The sequence below is a fragment of the Balaenoptera musculus genome, chromosome 15, assembly GCF_009873245.2.
Source record: "Balaenoptera musculus isolate JJ_BM4_2016_0621 chromosome 15, mBalMus1.pri.v3, whole genome shotgun sequence".
Lineage (NCBI taxonomy): Eukaryota > Metazoa > Chordata > Mammalia > Artiodactyla > Balaenopteridae > Balaenoptera > Balaenoptera musculus.
Window position 1 is genome coordinate 14,751,104 of NC_045799.1, and position 23,326 is coordinate 14,774,429.

Below are 23,326 nucleotides of genomic sequence, written 5' to 3' on the forward strand. Positions count from 1 at the left end.
TGAGCCTGGGTGTAGCTGGCTGTGGTCCCAGAAGTTGCTCCAGGTTCCTCAGCCTTCTCTGCCCTCAAGACCCTCACACATTCTTGAGGGGGGAGGTGGTTCTGTATTTCCTTTTACAAATGAAACAAGGTGGCAACACGATGGGGGCGGGGGAAGGAAGGGAAGGCATGGGGCCTATTTACAGGGGACTTGGAGTGAGTTTGAGGTGGGAGGTTGGAGGGATGCGGGCAGGGAGGGGAAGCCCTGGCAGAGCTGTAATCTTCCTATGTCATTAGCAGTCTGGGTCCTGCTGCCACCCCAGAAGGAGGGTCCTGGGATCCACTCAGCCCCAAGAGGCCTGAGCGCCAGCAGTCCAGACCAGCACCCTGGGGCTCCTCCTCCCCGCAGGATGTGTTAAGTGGAGTGAGGCTCCCGGCTGGGGCCCTGCTCGCGGCCTGAGTCCCGGTCCTTGGCCTCCGAGGAGGACGACGAGGAGCCGACAGAGCCATGGCTGCGGCCCGACTGCCGGTAGGCGGCACTCAACTCCTGCAGCCGCTCGGGCGTTGGCCCCCACTTGGCAAATCCAGGGTCGTTCTGTAGGAAGAGCACGGCCGTGCTGTGGACGGCCTTGTAGTGCATTTCCTCCCTGCGGGCAGAGGCAGCGGCTCAGGGAGGGGCCCGGCCCGGCCTGGTCAGCCCTGCCCGGCAGCCCAGCCCTCCTGCCCCACCCGCCCAGCACCCACTTCTTGCAGACGTGCTGGGAGCCGCTGCGGTACTCGTGCTCGAAGGCGGGCAGGACCAGCTGGTGGCGCTTGAAGCGGCTCTGCTCCATGCGGGTGAGCGCTGGGGTCGGCGGTTCCCGCCACTCGGGGATGAACACGATGAAGGACAGGGGCTCTGGCGAGCTCTCGAGCAGTTTCTGTGGGAGGGGCCCACGGTGACCATCAGGGCCTTGCCCTCCAGCGGCCGGCCATCTTGCTCGCCGCCCCCCACCCGTGGCGACACACCCACCTCGAAGTGAGAGACCATGGCGTCCATGAGCTCCTCGCAGAACGGAGGGTTGGCCTCGAAGGAACCACTCAGCGGGGAGAAGTCCAGGCAGGGCCTGGGGACAGAGGTGAGCATTTCAGGTCCCACCAGGACCCAGTCCCTCCACCAAGAACAGGCGCTGCCCCCGTGTGTAGGCAGCCAAGTTGGAGAGATGGCTCTGGTCAGGCCAGAGGCCAAGAGTCACCCTTAATTTGTTCTGGGACAAGGTGTGGCCATCTCTGTTGAATGGATGAGGACACAGAGGCTCAGGCTTGGTGGCCCAAGTCCACTGAACTGGTTAGTGGAGGAGCTGGAGCCCCAGTCCAGTTCTGACCCCAGTGCCACCACAGCACGAGCCACGCCCAGGAATCCCCTGCTGCTGAGCTTGCCCTCTTGCCAGCCTGGCCGCAGCTCCCCCTCCCCTCCCCCTCCCGTCCGTGCCCCCAGGCCCCCGCCACGCCTCTCACTCCTCTCAGTGCCCGGAACCAGGCGCTGCTACTCCACACCTGGGCTAATTCTCTTAAGAGCCACAGGCTGGGTGAGGGGGTACCACGAGCTGGGTGAGGGCGTGGCACAGGCTCCCAGACATTGAGCCACATGTCCAAGGTCACACAGCTGGTGGGGGGCGGGGCAGGGATTCCACCCAAGACTGCCCAGCTCCAAAGCCCTCAAGCCTCGGGAAGCAGCTGACCAAGGTGGGCTCTGTGCTCTGGAGGATGGCTGCCTGGGCAAGAGGGAACCCACCGGCCCCGGACTCTCACCCGCGGGAGCCAAAGTAGCCGTCCGTGTCGGGGAAGGCGGAGCAATACTGGCGAAAGTAGCAGTTGAGGGGTGAGGCGAAGCACTCGAAGCTGACACCGAAAAGTCGGTGGAGGGCCTCGAAGACGTGCACGGGCAGCGACCCCTGCAGGCCTGTCCCCTCGTAGAGGCCCACGCCGAACATCATCTGCAGAGCAGCCGTGCTCAGCCTTTGGGGCACAGCCTCCCCCCCCCCCCAAGAGGAGCCCCCCCTCTAGCTGCCCCAGGCCCGTACCTGGTACCGGCGGAGAAGACACCAGACTCGGGGCAGGAACCTCTCAAAGGCAGAATCGTCGATGCAGCTGTAGCGGTAAAGGAGCCACTGTAGGACAGAAAGCAGGGGGCTTCAGCAGCAGCCCTTCCCTCCCTCGTCACTGCCTCCTGCAGAGGACTCCAGGTCCAGAAAGATCAGCCCTCACATCCCCCTCCTGGGGGCACCTGCCTCCCCCACCCCCCAGCTCTTACCAGCTTGCTGAAGTAGTTGCGGCTGACCTTGACCATCTCGCCCTTATACCGGATGCAGACCACGTTATTCTCCACGTGCATTTCCACGCTGGGCATGGGAGGTGCAGACACGGCCAGCCGTACCGGGTAGCAGTACACCAGGCGGGGCTCCACCTCGGGGGCCTCCACCTCCTCTGTGGGCAGGAGAATAGTGAGGGGCCGCCAACTCTCACCCTGGACAGCCTCAGTGCCTACCGAGGGCCAGGCGCTTCACACGCGCATCCCAGTAACCAAGGGCGGTAAGTCTCACCCTGTGGAGGAGTAAACCGCAGCTCAGACAGTTCGGGAACTAAGGAAACAGCTAGGCAACTGGCAGGAGCAAGAACCGGTGGCCCACGTCAACACGCTCCGAACTGACTCGGGCCCCCGGGCCACCATGCCTTGGGGCCTGGTAGGCAAGCTGTGGGTTTGCTGCCATGCAGAAGTATGAGACCTGCACTGCCTTCATCGTAATAGTCACAATACCTTATTTAGGGATCTTTTGGGGCTCAGCACTTTAGTTCCCACGGAATCCTCACATGCTCCTGTGGCCAGGTGTCACACCTCAGTGAGGCTTGCAGAGAACGGATGTGAAAGCAGGTCCGCCTAACTACTTACCCCTGGCCTGTCTTGCTCTCCCTCCTCCGGCTCTCCCTTTCTCATCCCTTCTCCTGTTTCCTAGAGGAGTGCTGAAACCCCAGAGCCGAAGGCCACAGCAGGTCTCGCCCCAAGCACTGCCGGGAGAAACAGGCTTCCCTACACCAGTCGGCGGCCTTGAGGCTCAGCCTCACTTATCCCTTCAGTCAGGGCCCGGGATACTGAGTTGATGGCGCCCTACCTGGGATGTTGTTTTCCTTGAGAATGGCAAGGTGCTTCTCTCGGATCCGTTTGACGTACTCCAGAGAGATGTGGTAGATCTTACTGCAGATACCTTCCACGGAGTCCTTGGCTGCGGCCGAGACGTGGGGGCCACACTGCCTCCGTAGATGCTCCAGGCGATCCTGGAGGAGACACTCCTGATCAGGGCTCTATTGGGCTGGCTGGGGAGGGCTGTTAGATTCCAACAGTCCTCGTTCTGAAACAGGCTCTGCTACTTACTAGCTGTGTCACTTGGACAAATCCCTCAGCATCTGTGAATCTTATTCCTCAACTGCTAATGGAACACAAAATACTTACCTAACAGGGCAGTTTGAATATTAAATGCGATCATTCCCATTAAGGGCTTCGAAAGCCCCGGGCATACAGTAAGTGTCCAATAAATGCCAGCACTTATTGTTGGGGTTACACTGGGCCAAATCCCTTGATACTTGCTGGGGAAACAGACAAACCAGGCACAATCCTTGCTTATAAGGCATTTGCAGTCTATGGGGAGAAAGACTATTGTAAAACAGGGGCTCTTTGGTCACTGCAGATTTGCAATTTGAGCTTTTAGCAATTTGTAAGGTTAACTGTAGGCATTTGTAATTATGCTGAATTGCACGTGTCAAAGTGATGGGTGAAAATGAGTCACTCTGGCTAGTGAGTACACCTACCTTTGTCACTCTCTACGTGTCAAGTACACAGTTACTATCGTGAAGTGCGAAACCTTGTCTCTTGTGAAAAATGGTCCTGAAAAGAAAGCCCATTGCTAGCGCTGGTGGAGAGTTAAAGAAGTGATGGGTTTGGGCCAGAAAACAGAATTGTTTTGGACACATTAAAGTGGGCGATTGAATCTGGTGGTAGCTCTTAACTGAAATAGGGCCACACACACCCAAGAAAAGGCAGTCTGTCGATCTGTTTCCAAAAATCTAAAGGGAGGTGTTGAACATTCATTAAGTTGAAAAGGCAGCTACTTATGGTGTGTGGCCGAGCACAGGATTCTATTAAGAACGCGGATAGAAATGTTCTTTGGGAGAAAGCCAGGAGCCTAGAGGAACATCTTCACAGACGTGAGTTTGGGGACTGATGACTGTCACAGGCCCACTGTACTGCACAGGAGGCTGCCGTGGGGCCCGCCCAGCCTCGGCAGGCAGAGTGGGCTTCTCGGAGACAGTGGCCACAGAGCCTTTCCACCACTGGCCTTCCGGCTGGGGCCACTCACCATATAGTCCTCCTTGGAGGCGGAGTGGTCCTTCCGCAGCCAGCTGAAGGTATCCTCCACGTTCCACTTGACCACCTTCCTGCTGTCGGGAGATGCACTCCTGCCAGTGGAGGGTACATAAAGGGGCCGGCTGTTAAGCGTCTGCTCCACCCTCCCTCCTCCTCCCATCCTACTTCCACTGGCATTTAGGCATCAACACCCAGGCTGACATCATGACCCTTGTTCTGCCTTTGGGAGCTGGCCCCACTCCTGCCACCAAGAGCAACGACAGGGCCCTGAGAGCGGGCCAAATGGCCTGTGCCCTCCCCAACTCTGGTCAGAGCCCCCTTGTGCCAGGGTCACGAGACAGAGCCAAACCTGGACTCGATGAGCCGCCTGGCAGCCTCTGCGTATTTGAAGAGCAGACGCTTGGCTTCCTCCCGGAACTTGATTCGGGATAACCTGGGTTAGAGAGTAGGCAGAGTTAGAGCCCTTCTATACCGGCCTGGGCACACAAACCAAGTTGCTGGGGTTGGCCCCAGCTGCCGGGCTGTACCTGATGGGAATGTCATTCATGATTTCGCGAAACATGGAAGGTGACACGACCGGTTCGCAGTTGCTCGGCAACAGGGGATCAGAGCCTTTGTCCACGACCTTGCGCTCCAACATCCAGCGGTTGAAGGATTCCCGGGGGGGCTCGATGCCTATGGGACAGGAGAGCTGATGAAGGTCTGGATTCAGTCAGCAGGCTCCACGCCAGCCGGCACAGGAGGCATGGCGTGGGCACTGGAGGTGCAACCGTAAACAAGACAGCCCCTGTTATGTCAGGAGCTTAGTCCTAGGCAACATTTCCCAGAGTATTCTGAGAATTGCTAGTTTTATAAAGGGTGGTACAAAGAGTAACAAAGAGGGGAGGGATGGATTCTATATTTCAGCCAAGTTAAGCAGGCTTATCTACTAATTAATAAAAGCTGCAGTTTATTACGCATTTACTCCTTGTAGTAATCCTGTGAGGTAGAGGTGCTCGGGTTTTTATGCCCCTTTACAGATACATAAAAAGGCTTCGAACAGTGCCTGGCAGACAGCACTGGAAGTGTTAATGATTGTTTCTCTTGTTTTGGCGTTACTGATCCCAGCCACCCTTTATGTAGGCACTGTTACTGTCGCTATCTTACAGATGAGGAAACTCAAGGGCAGAGAAGTTAATCGATAAACCCGAGGTCACAGAGCCAGTGGTTAGTGGAGCCGGGACCCCTCCACAGCACACGCTCAACCACTGGGCTCCACTGTGCCATTCCCCGAGCCCCACTGGCCAAGCCCCAGCTCTTGCTGACAGTGGATGGAAACAAAGGAGGCTGGGGCCCGGGCGGCAGTTACCCTCTCGCTGCTGGCACAGCTCCCGGTAGTGCTGCCGAAGCTTCAGGATGAGCTGGGAACGGAGCAGCTCCACCTCGGGATGCGGAGGCAGCACCTCTGATGGCCCCCGGTGCTTGATGACAGCGTTGGTCTGAATGTCGAGATCCCAGTACACCCTTGGGGCACAGATGGGAGCAATGAGGAAAGGGATGCCCTGCCTGCCACCCCACAGTCCCAGGCTGGCTGACCATCAGTGATCGGCGCCCCCAAGCCAATCAGCAGGGACTCACTCAGTGGGTCGGAGGAGAGCTGCCTGCTGTTTGTCTTCAGGGGATGTCCCCCAAATCTTCAGGGTTGGGGTTCCTGGGACGCTGGGAGAGCTGGGCACTGACGGGCCCGTGGGTGTCATGGGGATTTCAATCTGGAGCAAGAGTCAAAGGCATCAGGTCAGGAGAGCTGGCCCACGCTCCGACGCCGTGTGCAGCTGGTGAGCTGTGCCCCGGGCCCCCTCCTGACCAGTCTGCCGATGCCCAGCGCTCACAGGGGACCTGACTGGGCTGCCGCGGCCCAGCCAGCTCCTGAGTCCACAAACACTCACCTTGGGCTTCTTCACGCCATTGCCGCTGGGCTGCTCTTCCGAGAGCTGCCGCTTTCGGGGCTTGTTCTCAGCCGGGGGGGTTTCCACCAAGCTTGAGTCTTGGGGCAGGGGGGTCGCATTCAGCCCCAAAGGGTCCGACTGGTGGAGGGAGACCAGCAGAGTTGCAACCAGGGCCAGCGGCTTAGGAGTCCCAGTACTGCGGAGGCCTGACGCCTCCCGCCCCCCTGCTCCTACTCCTTGGAGAAGAGCAGAGGGGGCTGGGATGCAGGAGGAACACTGGGCCCCACTCCTGCCTGCTCCTTGCAACTGTGCGCCCCGGGGGAGTGCCTGCCCTTCCTAAGTCCCTCACCTGCAAGACAGCCAAGCTGAGCCCGACCTCGCCACTGAAAAGGTGATTAAAGTACCAGTTTAACATGACGTCTGGCATGAGATCAGTGCCCAGTACATGTTAGCTTCTTTTCCTTAAGAACCAGAATGGGGGACTCCCCTGGCAGTCCGGTGGTTAGGACTCCGAGCTTTCACTGCTGAGGGTGCAGGTTCAATCCCTGGTGGGGGAACCAAAGATCCCGCAAGCCGCTCAGAGCGGCAAAAAAAAAAAAAAAAAAGAACTAGAATGAAAATTAGGAATAAAGGGAAAACTCAAGAGACTCTGGGAAGTCTTTTGGTGACACCGCAAGCGTGTGTGTGATGGTGGGCAGCAGGGCATAGCCCTGAAATCCCTCAGGTGCGGGTCCTGCTCTGCCTCTTACTGGCTTGAGGTCTTGGGCCAGTCACTTCCCCTCTCTGAGCCTGTGTCTTCATCTGCAAAATGGGGGTGGATCGTGCCAAGAAAGTCTGCCCCAACTGACGGCGATCCAAAAGCCCACATTCGCGCCGGACAGCCCGTGCCCACACTTCCCCGTCACATCGACATGCCAGTTCCCAGACAGCACTCCTCACCGCTTCCTGCTTTCACTCAGCCTACCTTCTCACCTTAAGCGCTGGTTCACAGAGAAGCCTTCCCTGTCCCCTTCCCCTCCCCAGACCTGCTAAGAATCCCGCTGTACTCTGACACAGTTCTTCACGCAGGTGCTACACTGTACTCCTCCTGGCCCCTCCAGTAGACTGTGTGTCCCCTGAGCGTGCAGGGGCAGGACCAGGTCTATCTTGTTAACACCACATCATAGGCACAGTGCCCAACATGCAGTACACGTTCAGCATCATACACTATAATCATCTTTCTAGGTGTCACACAGTCTCTCCTACTGGAGTGTAGGTTCCACGAGGGCAGGATTGTATCTGTCTTGCTTGTCATTGTGTCCCCAGGTCCTGACACAGGGCTAGGTACATAATAGCTGCTCAGGGTACATTTGGGGAAGGCCCAGATGCCAGAAGCTGCTGAGACCCCTGCCCGAGGCTGGCACTCACAATCACATCGTGCTGGCCCAGCACGGGCATCTCCCACAGGGACTGGTTGGTGAACCGGTTGAAGTAGTAGGGACGGTTCTCCCTTCTGCTCCAGCACTTCTCCCAACCGGCGTGCACCAGCTCCTCTGCAAACAAGCACGGAACCCAGCCAGGGTCAAGACTGCTCCTGGGCACCCTTCCTACCCCACCGCCCAACCACTGCCCCTCTGCCAAGTACCTGGGAGGTCCTGCAACCAGGCGGATGGGCTTTGGAGAACAGGGCTGGCTCTGATTGGGAGGTGCCTGGGGAGTGACTCAACAAGGATGCTCCTCCCGGGGGCTGCCGTGATTCTCATTGGCCATCTCAGCACCCACACCGGACCTGCCACACAGAGGACCGAAGGGTGTCAGGGCCAGCAGGGCATGGAGGTCAGTTCCACCCCCCGCACTGCACCCCAATTACAATCCACAAGGGCCCCAGTGACCACCTGCACACGTGGAGAAACCAGTCCAGTCCCTTCCTGGACGGCCAGCCTTGTGCCACAGGAGCCCTCAGGTCTAAGTTGCCGTTCCCTCAACTGTAAAATGGGTGCACTCCTGTTGCTCTTTTGGCCTGGAATACTCTTTCCTCGCTTCTCTGCCTGGCTTGCCACTAGGTCCACATCCTCCAGGAACCATTCCTTGACTCTCCCTTCCCCAGACTAGGTGATCAGAGTCCTAGGATTGAAGGATTGTAGCACTCAAATAGTCTGGTCCATTAACTTGGTTTGTCTCCCCATTAGACTGTCAGAACTCCCAGGCCTCAGTACTGGGTACAGTTCAGCTCTCTCCAGCGCTCAGCATGGTACCTGGACCAGCAGAGCTGTATTCATTCTGCCAATGTTTACAAGCACAACAGTGGCAGACAAGACAGAACAGAGTCTGCCCTTGAGAAGCTGTTCCCATAAGAAGAAATAGTAACTGTTCCTCTTTCCTTTTCCTATCCAGTAAAATCTAACTGGAACACAGCACAGCCGAGGAAGGGGCATGGCATCTAATTAGATGCCTTGTTCTACACTACAGAGCAGGAAGAACCAGTAGGACTGACAAGGAATACCGAGTTCAGTCCTTCATAATCCCCAGGTGAAAATATACTTTAAACACCAGGAAGAAGGTCAGCTCCTTCTGATTTGTATTCCTAACTACCCCACCCAAAGCACACCCAGCACAAGCCTCAACGGCCGAAGTGGTTCCCAACCGGGCTGTCAGACTCCTGGGGGCCAACTAAGGTCAGCCTGGTGCTCCTAAAGTTGTTTTCAGCGTCACAACACCCAAAAGAAATCAAACATTTACCCACAAAAAGACCACAAAGGCACATTTAAACACTGGTTATCTATCTGAAATTTTATCAACTGACTATGGTCACATTGATTATCTCATGACAATCAGAAGCTCTGACGGTTGTTGGCGACATCGTAGCGATCACTGGCTTGTTGATTTTATTGTACACCCAGTCACAGACATCTTTGTTAATTTGGAAAGGGGAAAATGAACAGTTACTCCGTCTGTACAGTTTGGCAGATAAAAATGCAGGGAACAAGAGAACACACATACAACAAAAGGGGGCCAGGATAAAAAGGTTTGGAACCACTGACCAAGGGGAGCTGCCTTGGTCCTCTGGGGAAGAGGAATTCCCGGTGCCTCGGGGTGGACCCACAGGTCTCAAGGCTGAACAAGGTCCCTCTTTCTCTCACCCTCTGGGGTCTGCAACGCTAGCATGAGAGGGCTTTCTTCTCCGGCCAGATGGACCCCCTGGTCCCACAGAGGCAGTGGGGAGGCCTGCAGGAAAGCGTGCAGTGCAGGCGTGTGGGCTGGTCAGCAGCGGAGTGGACGGGAGCCCAGGGGATTCCTTGCATCAGCAACTGCAGAGCAAAGAGAAGAAAAGAGAGTCACAGACCTGTGAAATGCTGCAGAACAGGGACAACAACAAGAGGGGCAATGACACAGAGCACGTTGGGAGCCCCCGGGACAGGGCGGGACACTCTGTGGGAGATCTGGGGATTCAGGGGATGAAAACGGTACTTCTCAAGCTTCCCAACCAACAGGTTCACCCTCACAGACTTGCAGCCTGCACCGTCCCACGGGACCCTGAGTTGAAAAGGGCCCTAAGACTGGTTTAATGCTCTGCTGTCACGGTCTTCACATCTTTAATAAACTTTTAACAAGGGGCCTGTGTTTTCATTTGTACATTTGATGTCACGAATTATGTAGCTGGTCTGGCCAACCACAGTACCCCTAAGACGAAAGTGAACAAACATACGTTATCACAGATTGGGGGTGGGCACGGTCCCAAGCCACCCACAGTGAGGGAAAAACACATTTCTTTGAATCAGGTCTTTAATTTTAAAAATAATAATAATCCATGCCAATGCATTATATAGCACAGCGTGTTCACCTTCACTGAAATATTTTCCCCAAGAAATACTGTGTGATACTGATGCACCAGGTAGATGAACTATGCAGAGGAGGGATAAGCAGCACAGCTTAGTGAGGCCAAATGGGGACTTGGCAGTGTTTCCAAAACCAGCTGTGCATCAGAACCACCAGGGAACTTGTTTAAAAAACCCTCAAGATTCCTGTCCCTCACTCCACATCGTAGAGATGAGGAGGGGAGATACACAAGAATCTGTATTTTTTAAACACAGCGCAAGAGTGGGATTGGGAGACTGGGTGACTAATCTTCTCACTTTTCACCACTTCAAATCTTTACCAACTTTTTTATGATTAAAAAGTTTTTTAATTTCCCAGGTGATCTGGATGCAGCAGGTCGGTGGCCAAAATACCAACCCTGGGTTTGGACAGACGCCGGTTCCAGAAGATTCTGCCACTTTCCGACTTAGAACCAGAATCACTCAACCTCTACGGTCTCGATGCGTAGAGCTTAGCACACTGTACACTCTCAGTAAGAGATAACTGCTATTACTAAGGAAAAGTTTTTATTTATCCTGTGGCTTCCCGGCCCCCACGCATACCGCAGCTCGACAAGGGCCCAACAGCTTAAGGATAAACAAGCGTATCTGCGGAACCCGAGGAACCCACCAGAAGGAAAAGAGAGTCTGACTCCAGGATTGGAGGAAGATGGGGCGGGATCATTTCAGTAAGGCACCAATCAGAATACTCCGGCCCAGTAGGGAGCAGTCAAAGGGCTTCCAAAGTGCGCAGGCGCGGGGGGCGCGCGATGGAGGGGAGGGCCCAACCCCCGCCGCGCGCGCACCTTCCCCCTACCCGCCAGCGGGGGCGGGCTGTTTGGCGCGCGCGCGCCAGCCCATCTCCCGGACTCCGCCCCCCGCCCCGCCGCGCGCTCCCGCCCCCGGGCTGAGGCGACTCAGAGTCGGAGACCGACACAAAGGCGGTGGCGGCGGCAGCGGCGGAGGGGCTCTAAAGACCGGTCCGCCCGCACTCCCCGGACCCAACACCCTCATCCAGGCCACCGGCCCGGCCGCCCACCAGTGGGCCTAAGATGGCGGCGGCGGCAAAGACGGGGCAAACGGTAGCCTCGAGCGGAAAGCGCCGGAGGGGCCACCGCCGCCTGGCTTCGGACCCCGGACCCTGGCGCGGCTCGCGGCGGAACGATGGCTTCCTGGGGCTCTTACCTGCCCGCAGCGGACTCGAGGGGACGCGACTACACGTTCTGCTCGACCGCCCGTTTTGCCGCCTCCGCCTCGCCCTCCCCAACGCCGCTGCCGCCATCTTGTGTCCCGGGCCGGGACTCCGCGCTGCGCATGCGCTGGTACCGCCTCTGAGGGACCTCGCCGCTGCCGCGCCGCCATGTTGAGTGTGGCAGGACAGGCCGACTCTTTAGACCCCGCTTGCTATGGGCCCCCTCCCCTTCCTGCTGTCCTTCCCTGCTGTTCCATGCGGGTCTAAGGATCGGGAGGCAGCTTTGCGGGCCCTGGGGTGTGGACTGAGGCAGGAATGAACCCACAAGCACGCTCCCTGCCTCAGTTTCCCCCGCGAGCGCACCCGCTGGGGCCCCAGGACCTGGGTGGGCGGTGCGATGGTAGTCGGGCTGAGTGTGCGCACCAGGGGGCGCGGGGCGGGTTTGAAACCTGCGGGGGCTAGGCTCAGACGCCCACCTGGGGGCGGAGTCCTGGTGACGTAATCTCGACGTACAGAGGACCTGGGTTTTGGCTGCGGCGCGCCTCCGCCACTTCCGGGCAGTCGCTTGTCGTCTTTGGACCGTTGTGCAGAATGTTTTCCAGCCATTTCTTATATGCAGGCTGCATGCACATCGAACTTTCTCCCCTAATGAGGCTGCACAAGTTCTAAGAGCCCCTGAGTAGAAGAAACTCAAAATAGCCCTGAGAGACATATAATAAAGACGGATTTTGGCAAAGTTGGGAAATCATAAACTAAATGCATCAGAGGGCTTTCCAACACTGATATCAGTGGTTGCTAGTTGCAGTGCAAAACCTCACTGAGACCTCAGGCCGGCCACAATAGTTAACCCAGCAGGAGAATGGCAGTCGCCAGGTCCCTCATGCCCGGCTGCCTGCAGGATTCTTTGGTAGGGGCGAGCAGGCGACTCACTAGCTCCACCTCCCTCTGGCCTCCCCAGTAAGCCGACCTCCCAGTGATAGCTTAGGAAGACAGGCTTGCCACCTGCTGTTCGACTTGCGCTTCCCACATAGAGCCTGAGGCTGCAGATACCCCAGCTGGGCCGCCGCTCCTGTCCGTGGTGCCTGGTCCCAGCAGCTTGGTGGGGTTGGGCGAGTGCCGGCAAACCCGAGGCAGTAGTGTGAACAGTAATTAAGAACTAGGGTTCCCATCAGTCTGACTGGGTTCAAACTCCTCCTCCACCTTAGATGTAGATGTGTGGCCTTGAAGGAGTTGCTTAACCTCTTTAAGCTTTAGTTTCCTCTAATGGAGGATAAGGCTGCCTACCTCATCAAGGTTTGGTGAGAATTAACTGGGATGGTGCCTGTGGAAGTACTCAGCACAGCAACTGACACTAACAGATGTTAACTCTTATCACCTCACGGGGTTTGAGGCTTGCTCCACGTAGATCTGAGACCTCTGGAAATAAACCAGCTCCTTGTAGTCACAGCAGGTGCAGCGATCCTGCCCTCACAGTTCACCTGAGAGGCTTGACAGGCAATCAGATGCAGGGTCCCCACCTCAGACAGACAGGGGAACCACATGTCCTGCTTTGCCTGGGACAGTCTTGATTTATGTCTGTTGTCCTGGCATAATTATTAAAATGGCTTCCTTTCTCAAAAGGGCCCTGGTTTGGACGATAAATTATATGGTCACTCTAGACTTACAGAATGCCCAGTTTTACAAGCTCACCAGCTAGTTCTTATTAACACTGGAGTGTAAAAATCATATAGTGATGGTTACCTGTTCGTGCCTTCATGTTTTCAACGTAGTTTTTCATTCCTTGTTCAGATTCTCTTAATTATCAAAGCATCAAACTTCCCAAGTGCCTATCCTGTTTTACCATGTAGTGCTCTGCAAGAACCCTGAGAGTAGAAAAGATTAAATCAAATCTACACATGAGGAAACTGAAGCTGGGGGAGGGGGCAGGGGTGAAGTGATTGTCCAGGTTCACAGCCATGAAGTAAGAGAACTGGGATTTTAAGCTCAGGTTTCTTAACACCAAAACCTGAGGCTGATTCCTTAAAACCACACTGCTTCTCTCTCTTGTGGAGAAGGGAATCTGGACTCGGGGCAAGTGACTTGTCTGAGCTCACATAGTGGTCCTGGACATTTCCACTTCAACATCTTGTAGGTTTCTCTACCTCAAGAGTGTTAAACACTGCTCTTCACTTTCTTTGTCTCCTCAAACTTGTTCTTCCCATTATATCCTCATCCCTTCTCTCTATCATTTCTACTACGTAGAGCAAGCCCCATTATTTTTAAAATCTTTTTCTTGTGAAGAATAGTACACATAGGGACTAACTTGGTGGTCCAGTCGTTAAGACTCCACGCTTCTCTCAATGCAGGGGGCCCGGGGTTCAATCCCTGGTCAGGCAACTAGATCCCTCATGCCTCAACTAAGACCTGGTACAGCCAAATAAATAAATAAATATTTTTTAAAAAATAGTATACATGCAGGAAGGCACACAAAACAGAAAGGTAGATGATTTGTCACAGAGTGAATGTGGTAAATATCACTCAGGTCAAGATATTGCGAAGCACAGGGTAATCACTGTTCCCACTACTTTTGCGATAATCACGTCCATGCTTTTATAGTTTTACCGCCTAAGCACGCATCCCTAAAGACTATCCCTTCATTTCACCTGTTCCTCAAACTTTATATAAATGGAATTATATGTGTTTGCCTTCTTTTGCTCAACATTGCACTTGTAAGACCCATCTAAGTTGTTGCATGTAGCTATAGTTAATTTTCATTGCTGTATCCTGTCTTCCAATGTATATTTCTCTACTCCACTGTTGGGGGATATTGGAAGCCCCCACCCTGTACCTCTTTTCTGAATTACTACTGGTTTGGAGATCAGTCCCCAAACTGGTCTTCTGAACCTCCAGCCTTGCTTCTCTCGTGGTCCATAAGCCACCATGCAGTCACGGGGATCTCTTTAAGTCTGGTCATACTGCAAATCTGACCAAGTCACCTTGGCCTTAAAACCCTTGAATGTCTCCCCACTGACTGCACAATAAAGTCCCAAACCCTTACCTTGGCTTCCAAGACTATAGTTATGAGAGCTACTATGGCAGGGCGTTTGCTAGGGGCTGCACCAAGCACTTTACATACATTCATGTTATTCACAGTCTGGACCTTCAAACCATCTCTCCTTCATCTGGTCCCAGTGATCCTTATAATTTCCCTAAATGTGCCGAGTTCTCACTTGACCCTGGGCCTTTCCACATGCTGTTTGCTCTCACTTTTCCTCCCCCTTTGCCTAATTCAGTCTTCATCTTAACTGAGATGTTGCCTCCACCAGGCAGCCTTCCCTGAACTCACCTGCACCCAGGCTAGGCTAGGTCAGGTCTCCTCTTCTGTATTCTCCTAATGGCCTGTGCTCAGTGTTTGTCCATTTTCTCCATCCACGAGGCTGTGAACTGCTTAAGGGCGGGGACAGGGCTTGTCACCCCTGCAGTCCCCAGACCCGGCGCTGTGCCCAAGCCTCTGTAAATATTTGTTGACCACAGACAGACCACACTGGGTTGAAGTCTTAGTGACTTTTTCAGGTATCCCCATCTCTATTCCAGGCTCTGGTTTCTGTGGTGGGAACACCAAGGCAGCACCCTTTGGGACACCAAGAAAAACATGAGTTGCACAATGTGGCAGAGTCCCTGCCAGCAGCCTGGGGTCCTGTACTCCCAAGATGGTTTGAGCAGGTCAACCAAACATCCTGGGGCTTTCAAGCACTCCATCAACTTTTCTGTAGAAGCCTCACTAGACAGCAGATCTGGGTTGGGAGAGATGGTAAGCAGAGCTCCTCCAGACATAGCCAGTCCTGGCCGTGAAACCGAGCAGGACCCTGTGGGGCTCCTGAGCATAGAAGATTTCCAAACAGTTACTAATCAGGAAAGAGAGGGGATACAGAGGCAAGGGAGGAGCAGTCAAGAAACAAAAGTGATCAGGCTTCCCTGGTGGCGCAGTGGTTAAGAATCTGCCTGCCAATGCAGGGGACACAGGTTCGAGCCCTGGTCCGGGAAGATCCCACATGCCGCAGAGCAACTAAGCCCGTGCGCCACAACTACTGAGCCCGCGCTCTAGAGCCCGCGAGCCACAGCTACTGAGCCTGTGTGCCACAACTACTGAAGCCCGCGCGCCTAGAGCCTGTGCTCTGCAACAAGAGAAGCCACCGCAATGAGAAGCCCGCGCACCACAACGAAGAGTAGCCCCCGCTCGCCGCAACTAGAGAAAGCCCGCGTGCAGCAACGAAGACCCAACGCAGCCAAAAATAAATAAATTAAATAAATAAATTTATAAAAAAATAAAAGATTTGACATCTTTAAAAAACAAAAAAGAAAGAAACAATAGTGCAGCCTTGGGGCAGGGTCCTTGTTCCACCTCAAGGGACACACATAATATTTTTGAGGTCTTTACAGAACTAAAACCCCCAACAAATGGAAGATGTTAGCATTCTTCATTCCAGTTTAAAGGAACCAGAGAAGTTCATTAGGAGGAGACCACCTGAGGCCAGATTAAAGGAGTGCAGGCCCTGCAAACACCCTAACCCTTAGCAGCAACCTCGCCCTTGAACCATTGCTATAAAAAACTCCTCACCAAATCCTCCCAGGTTGGGACACACAGTTTTGAGGGGCATGAGCCCGCTGTTTCCCCCTTTGCCTGGCAAAGCAATAAAGCTATTCTTTTCTACTTCACCCAAAACTCTGTCTCCGAGATTCAGCTGGGCACTGGTGCACAGAGGCCGAGTTTTTGGCATCAGCGGGAGCCTGTTATCAGGGCCTCTGAGGACCTTGGCTTCAAATCAGGACAAAGCCATCTCCATGTTAAAGCGGAAACATAAACATACAGGCTCGGGGTGCCACACACCTTCACCTCCCTGTTCTTTCCCACTACGGCAAGAAGCTGCTGAGAGAGAACCATACACTTTAAGCCCTGAGGTCCTGGCAGTTGGGGAAGGGAGGCTCCAACATGACCGTGTTCCAGGTTGCTTTCCTCCCTACCAAGGCCAAGCCTGAGCTGCCCTGAGACCCTGTTCTGCAGTTGAAGTATCACTAAGGCAGTTTCCAAGGCGAGTGGGCCTGGCCCTAGGAAAGCTTTGGAAGCAGGCTGCCACCCAAGCTGTGGTTTCCACAGGGAGTGGCTCTCTGGCCATTCTGGGACCAGATGAGAGAAGCCAGTTAGGCCAAGAATAGATGAGGGCAACGGGGCGCCTCCTCTGGTCTCCATGGCCCAGCGAGTGTCTGATGTGGTGTGAGGCCCCCTTCCATTTCTTCACTGCCTGATATGTGTTGAGGCTGCCCCAGAACTTTGAGACAGGCTCTCCATCTTCAGGGAGCCCACGGAGGAGTGGGGAGGCAGACACATAAATACACCCTCTGCTACAGGGAGATAAGGGCTCTACTGGGACGACCAGGGGAGTAGGTGTGCAAAGGAGAAGGCTTCAGAAGAGATAACAGTGAAATGAATTTTGCTGGAAGAGTAGGATTTTCCAGGTGGGCAAGGAAGGGGGAAGGGTATGGCCAAGGCCTGGAGGTGTGAAAACGTGTGTTATGTTTGCAGACCTAGTCGGTCTGAGCGCTGCCTGGGAATGGGCCTTGGAACCCAAATCCAGTCCCTGTTCTGGGTTAGGGCCCAGCATCCCCAGATGGTGTTTCAGTCATCTCAGGACGGGGTGGGGGGCACCTGTGGTGGTCTCCTCCACCCTCCCACCCACTCCCTCCGATGCCCATTTTTCTACTTCGGGCAGCCTGGCCAAGAGCCAGGATGTTTACACCCATATGAGCTGAGTCTGCAGAATTAAATCCCAGACTTCTCCAAAAAAGAAGCCAGGGTGTCAGCTGGCAACTTCCTGAAAGTCTGAGATCAGAGGAAACAGTGACCTAGAGAGGGGAGGAGGAGGACACCAACAGATCCTGGGCCCCAGCTGAGGAGTTTCTAGAACACTTGGCTTCTAACCCAGAGATCTCAACCCCTTATTTGGGTATAATTTAAATACCATGAGATTTATTTGTTTCAAATAGCAATTCGGTGGTTTTTGGTAAATTTACACAGTTGTGCAACCATCACAACTCAGAACATCTCCTGCCAAAAGATCTCTTGTTCCTGTTTGCAGTCAACCCCTCTTTCCACGCCCCAGTCCCAGGTAATAACTAATCTGCTTTCTGCCTCCATAGATTTGACTTTTCTGGACCTTTCATATAAATGGAATCATACAGGGACTTCCCTGGTGGTCCAGTGTTTGGGACTCCGCACTTCCACTGCAGGCGACCCGGGTTCCCTGGTCAGGGAACTAAGATCCCGCATCCCGCATAGCTGTGCGGCATGGCAAAAAAAAAAAAAAAATCATACAAACTGTAGCCTTTATGTCTTGGTTCTTTCACTCTGCAGAATATTTTTGAGATTCATCCAGGTTTTAGCATTTATCAGTAGCTCATTCTTTTTTATTTCTGAACAGTATTCCCTTGTACAGATAGACCACATTTTGTTTATCTGTTCACCAGCTGATGGACATTTGGATTGTTTCCACTTTTTGGCTATTACGAATTGTGCTTCTGTGAACATTCATGTACAGGTGTTGTGTGAACATATGTTTTCCTTTTTCTTGAGTGAACGCCTAGAAGTGGAATTGTTGTATATATAGTACATTTATGTTTAACTTTCTAAGAAACTGCCAAATGTTTTCCAAAGCAGCTGCACCATTTTATATCCCTAGCAGCAAAGTATGAGGGTTCTGATTTCTCCATGTCCTCGCCAATACTTATTATTGTCAGTCTTTTATATTATATCATGCTGAGGAACTATTTTTTTAAATTTATTATTACTATTATTTTCTCTTTTGGCCACACCACGCGGCTTGCGGGGTCTTAGTTCCCCGACCAGGGATCGAACCCGTGTCCCCTGCAGTGGAAGCATGGAGTCCTAACCACTGACCGCCAGGGAAGTCCCTGCTGAGGAACTTCTTGAAAACACCCACGGGGACTTCCCTGGTGGCGCTGTGGTTAAGAATCCGCCTGCCAATGTAGGGGACACGGGTTCGAGCCCTGTTCCGGGAAGATCCCACAGACCGTGGAGCAACTAAGCCTGTGCGTCACAACTACTGCACCTGTGTGCCACAACTACTGAAGCCCGCACGCCTAGAGCCTGTGCTCTGCAACAAGAGAAGCCACTGCAGCGAGAAGCCCACGCACCTCAACAAAGGGCAGCCCCTGCTAGCCGCAACTAGAGAAAGCCCGCGCAGCAACGAAGACCCAACGCAGCCATAAATAAATTAATTAATTTAAAACAAAATCCACCTCTTTAATAAAAAACAAAAACAAAAAAACACCCATGGATGCCCTGGCTCCACCCCAGACCAGTTAAATCGGAATCTTGTGGGTTGGGGCCCAGGCATATGTATTCAAAACATAACAAAACGAAGCAGAAACCTCCCTACTTGAAAATCTACTAATGTGCAGATGGGTTGAGAACCAGTGATCTAACTTTCGGCCTGAAGTTCTGTCCGACTTCACCGAGAGGGAGCTCAAGCTGGCCAGCGGCCTCTCCCACATCAAGAAATATAGGGGCTTGGGGATAAGAAACAAGAAAACTCTCAAGAAGGCACACGCAGTCCCAGAGCAGATGGGTTGTTGGAATGTGAAGTGAAGGGGCCTGGGAGTGGGTTGGGTCCAGGGGTCCTGATTTCTGCGCAGCCAGATGAGATCCTAATGGGTCACCTCCCATGACGTTAGGGATTGTTCAGGCCTCTCAAGAGATTAGGAAAGTATGACATTCCTGGCTGCAGACCAGCTCCAGATAACCCTGGGGAAATACAAGGAGGTTGGTGGTGCCAGCAGGAAGCACAGGGAGCTTAGAGGCTCAGGGGGGAATTAGGCCAGGGCTACACAGTCCGTGATAAAATCTCCTCCTTTTGGAGGGTCTGCAGATGACAATAACTGCCCACTTTCCAGGTACCAGACCCTGGGCACTAGGGATACAGCTATGAATAAGTGTCAGGCTCCTACCCCCATGGAGCTGACAGTCTCCTGGAAGAAACAGACAATAAAGAATTAAACAGAAGGACAGGTAATGATGGGGAGGGGGCCTCTCAGTGGGGGTGGCATTTGAGTAGAGATCTGGGTCAGTGAAGGAAGCTAGTCATGCAAAGGTCTGTGTGCAAAGATGTTTCTGGTAGAGGGAAGAGTTTGTGGAAAGCTTGAGACTGAGTGGGTTTGGTGTGTTCCAAACAGTGGTAGAATGTGGAGCTGGAGAGGAAGGTAGGCAAGAGCTAGATCACCTAGGGTTTTTTGGGGGTCATGGCCAGAGTCCGAGTTTTATTTTGCATGCGATGGGGAGCGAACGGAGGAGGGGTTTGAGCAGGGTAGTAACACACTATGGATTTCTACTTTTAAAAAAAATAATTAATTAATTAATTAATTGTTTTTTGGCTGCATTGGGTCTTCGTTGCTGTGCACGGCTTTCTCTAGTTGCAGCGAGCGGGGCTACTCTTCGCTGCGGTGCATGAGCTTCTCATTGCAGTGGCTTCTCTTGTTGCGGAGCACAGGCTCTAGGTGCGCGGGCTTCAGTAGTTGTGGCACACAGGCTCAGTAGTTGTGGCTCGCGGGCTCTAGAGTCCAGGCTCAGTAGTTGTGGTGCACGGGCTTAGTTGCTCTGCAGCACGTGAGATCTTCCTGGACCAGGGCTGGAACTCGTGTCCCCTGCATTGGCAGGCGGATTCTTAACCACTAAGCTACCAGGGAAGCCCCGACTTCTACTTTTCAAAGATCACTTTGGTTGGTGCAGGGAAACTAGACCTATAGGAGCAATAGTGAGGTGGGGAGATGAGGAGAGTTATCCAGAGAAAAAAGGAAAACAGCTTGGACTGGTGTTGGTGCAAATGGAGAGATGTGTGTAGATGTGGGACACCTTTTGAAGTTAGAGACACCAGCATTTGCTGACATGGGGTAGGAGGGGAAAAAAAGGAGGCAAGGGTGACACCTGGTTTTTTGTTTGTTTGTTTGTTTTTGCTGCGCCCCCTGACCAGGGATAGAACCCAGGCTCCTGGCAGTGGAAGTGTGGAATCCTAACCACTGTACCGCCAGGGAATTCCCAATGCCTACATTTTTGACTTGAGCATCTTGGTGAAGGATGGTGTCATGACCTGAGGTGGAGAACACTGGGAGAGGAGCAGAATTAGGGCCAGAGGTGGGGATGCTAAAATAGAGATCTAGCTCGATGGAAGAGGAGGAAGACTGGGGGGACTGCAATGTCCTCATGATTCAAAGCTGGGGAGTTGGCCATCCTTGTTACATCAAAGACTGTGTATGTGGGGCCCCTGAGACTGTAGTATTAGGGCATCTCAGAAAAATTCAAGGCGCTGTAATGTTCAGGATGCTTCTTGCAACCTTTAGGAAGTCCCTGCAAAAACAGAGACAAGCTTAGGCCAAAGAGGTGGCCCATCCTTATTATCAAAAGGAAAAGTCACCACATCTTTTTGTCCCCTCCCTTCAGGTCCTTTGAAATTTTATTACTGGCTTACGAACTCCAAACTTCTAGATAGCACTGCTGTGGATCCTCCACCCTATCCTCAAATCGCTGAGAGGGTGGGAAGCCCATGCCGAGTGACTAATGCGAGCAAGGGCAGGAGGCTTAGAGGACCATGGAGAGAGAGGCCCCCATGAGTCAGACTCAGTTCACAGGCTGCGAGAGGCATAGAAACTGGAAAGGAAGGTGCAGCATGAAGAAAACAAAGAAGAAATCAGAGAGAATGAGTGAGCTGCCAGAGGTCAACATCAGAGCGGAGCTGGAAAGGTACTGGGGACGGGGTGCAAAGGACCCAGGAGCTGGGGAAGCAGCACCCCACAAGAAGTGTTAGAATTCTTGAGTTTCAAACCTGGAAGGGCCTTCGAGGCCCAAATGGCCGGCTCCTTCCCCCGAAAAAGGAGGAAATGGGAAAGAAAAGGAGAAACCAAAAGACCAGGTCTCCAAGTTTTAGAAGTCACAGAAAGGCAGTCAACAGCTCCACCCTCGCTGAACCCAGAAAGCCCTGGTCCATTATTTCTCTCTGTCCATTTGGTAAATGTCTGGTTTCCATGAGGGCAGTTCTGTCCAGCTGCGTTCTGGAAACAGGTGGCTTGCAGAGACGTAATCAGGGTCTCCTGATCTGACATCTGCTCCCCCCCCAATGCACCCCTCCCCTTATTCCAACTGGGCCCCCATCACATGTTCCCAGGCACACCCATGCTGAGCAGCGCGCACACACAGGCTGCAGGGCTCGTGGGCTCAGGCAGAGTGAGAGGGAGGGGGATCATTTCCTGAGGGGTAGCTTGGGTGGGCCTTGGGGGTGGGGAAATGGTCAGAAGGGGAGATGGGCTGACGCAGCTTCTCCAAGCCATGCAAGGATCCAAAGAAAACACAGCTGGAGACAGGGAGAGGGAGCGGGGAGCTGGGCTACCCGAGTGTTGACTTCTTGGGTAGAAATCCAACTTGGTAACCTGTGGTCAGTAGAGCCTGTGTTTATTTACTGGGACCAGTCACTTCCTCCTGCTGTACCTCAGTATCTCAATCTGCAAAACAGGGACAATACTAGCTACCTCGAGGGATGGCTGTGAGGATTAAATGGGATCATTCAAAAAGAAAGACGGAGGCTTCCCTGGTGGCGCAGTGGTTGAGAATCTGCCTGCCGATGCAGGGGACACGGGTTCGAGCCCTGGTCTGGGAGGATCCCACGTGCCACGGAGCAACTGGACCCGTGAGCCACAACTACTGAGCCTGCGCATCTGGAGCCTGTGCTCTGCAACAAGAGAGGCCGCCACAGTGAAGAGGCCCGCGCATCGCGATGAGGAGGGGCCCCCACTTGCCACGGCTGGAGAAAGCCCTCGCACAGAAACGAAGACCCAACACAGCCAAAAATAAATAAATAAATAAATAAAAATTTAAAAAAATAAGAGAAAGGGATAAGACACATTACATTTAAAAAAAAAGAAAAGAAAGAAAGACGATAGACTGTAGTGGTGAAGAGCGTGGGCTCTGGAGCCAGACTGACTTGAGCTGATTACTTCACCTCTCTGGACTTCAGTTTCCACATCTGTAAAGTGGGGATGATGATATACCTATTTTGCAGGATGTTTTGAGGTTTCAGTGAGTTCCTATTTGCAAAGCACTTTTTGTTTGTTAAACAACTGCTTGATACCAATAACCTTACCAGAGACATTTATTGAGCCCTTTGGTGTGCCAAGTACTAGATTCACACTTTATACTTTATGACGTTAAAATCTCACTGCCACCCAGGGAGGGAGGCAGGTATTAGATCATCCCATTACGGATGTGGAAACTGAGGCTCATAAAGAGACTTACTTTTTAATTTATTCTAGAACAGGGATAGGCAAACTATACTCTTCCTTATAGCATTGTTTATGGCTTCTTTCATGCTACAATAGTGGAGTGGAGCTGTGACAGAGATTAAAGGGCCTGCAAAGCCTAAAATATGTACTATCTCGCCCTTTACAGGAAAAGCTTGCTGACCTCTGCTTTAGAAAATGGCAGAAGCAGGATTTGAACCAGGTCTGCCTGGGTCCAAAGTACTTAACAGCTTTCCTATTCTGGTTTTTTGCACTATCACTGTGCTAGGTGCAAAATAAAGGCTAGAAAATCATTTCTTTCCTGTCGCTTTGAGTGCTGAGAAGGCTTCTCTTATCTTCTCATATCCAGGAGTGAAAGCGGAAAGGGATTTGGGGATTCTGATCGCTCCATCTTTCAGGCCAAGCGGTGAGGACTCAGGGAAGGCTGCCAAAACTCCGCGTGGGGCTGCACGTCTGACAGCGTCACTCTGAAGTGTGAGGTCGGGGGCACAAGTTGTGGGAGAGAGGGGAAATCCGTGTGACAGAGAGGGGCAGGCTGAGTAGGCAAGTCCCTGAAATCAAGGTCAGAGACTGTACCTTCTCGTCTGCCAGCCCAGGTCAAGGCTATGTTTAAAGTCAGTCTGACTGAGACTCACAGAGGTGGGAGTTGGTAAAGAATCCCA

The 23,326-nt window shown here is 53.2% G+C and overlaps 1 protein-coding gene across 1 annotated transcript; it reads right to left on the reverse strand.

Annotated features, from left to right (window-relative positions):
* Nucleotides 1-393: 393 nt before the first annotated feature.
* Nucleotides 394-8,051, reverse strand: PCIF1 (phosphorylated CTD interacting factor 1). Its single transcript, XM_036825091.1, is given in 18 exon segments — nucleotides 394-625; nucleotides 723-898; nucleotides 991-1,084; nucleotides 1,770-1,954; nucleotides 2,042-2,128; nucleotides 2,272-2,444; nucleotides 3,128-3,290; nucleotides 4,370-4,469; nucleotides 4,727-4,810; nucleotides 4,905-5,052; nucleotides 5,726-5,880; nucleotides 5,995-6,125; nucleotides 6,303-6,440; nucleotides 7,710-7,834; nucleotides 7,927-7,939; nucleotides 7,941-7,982; nucleotides 7,984-8,015; nucleotides 8,018-8,051. Coding segments are annotated over 18 exon segments (2,112 nt in total).
* Nucleotides 8,052-23,326: the final 15,275 nt, after the last annotated feature.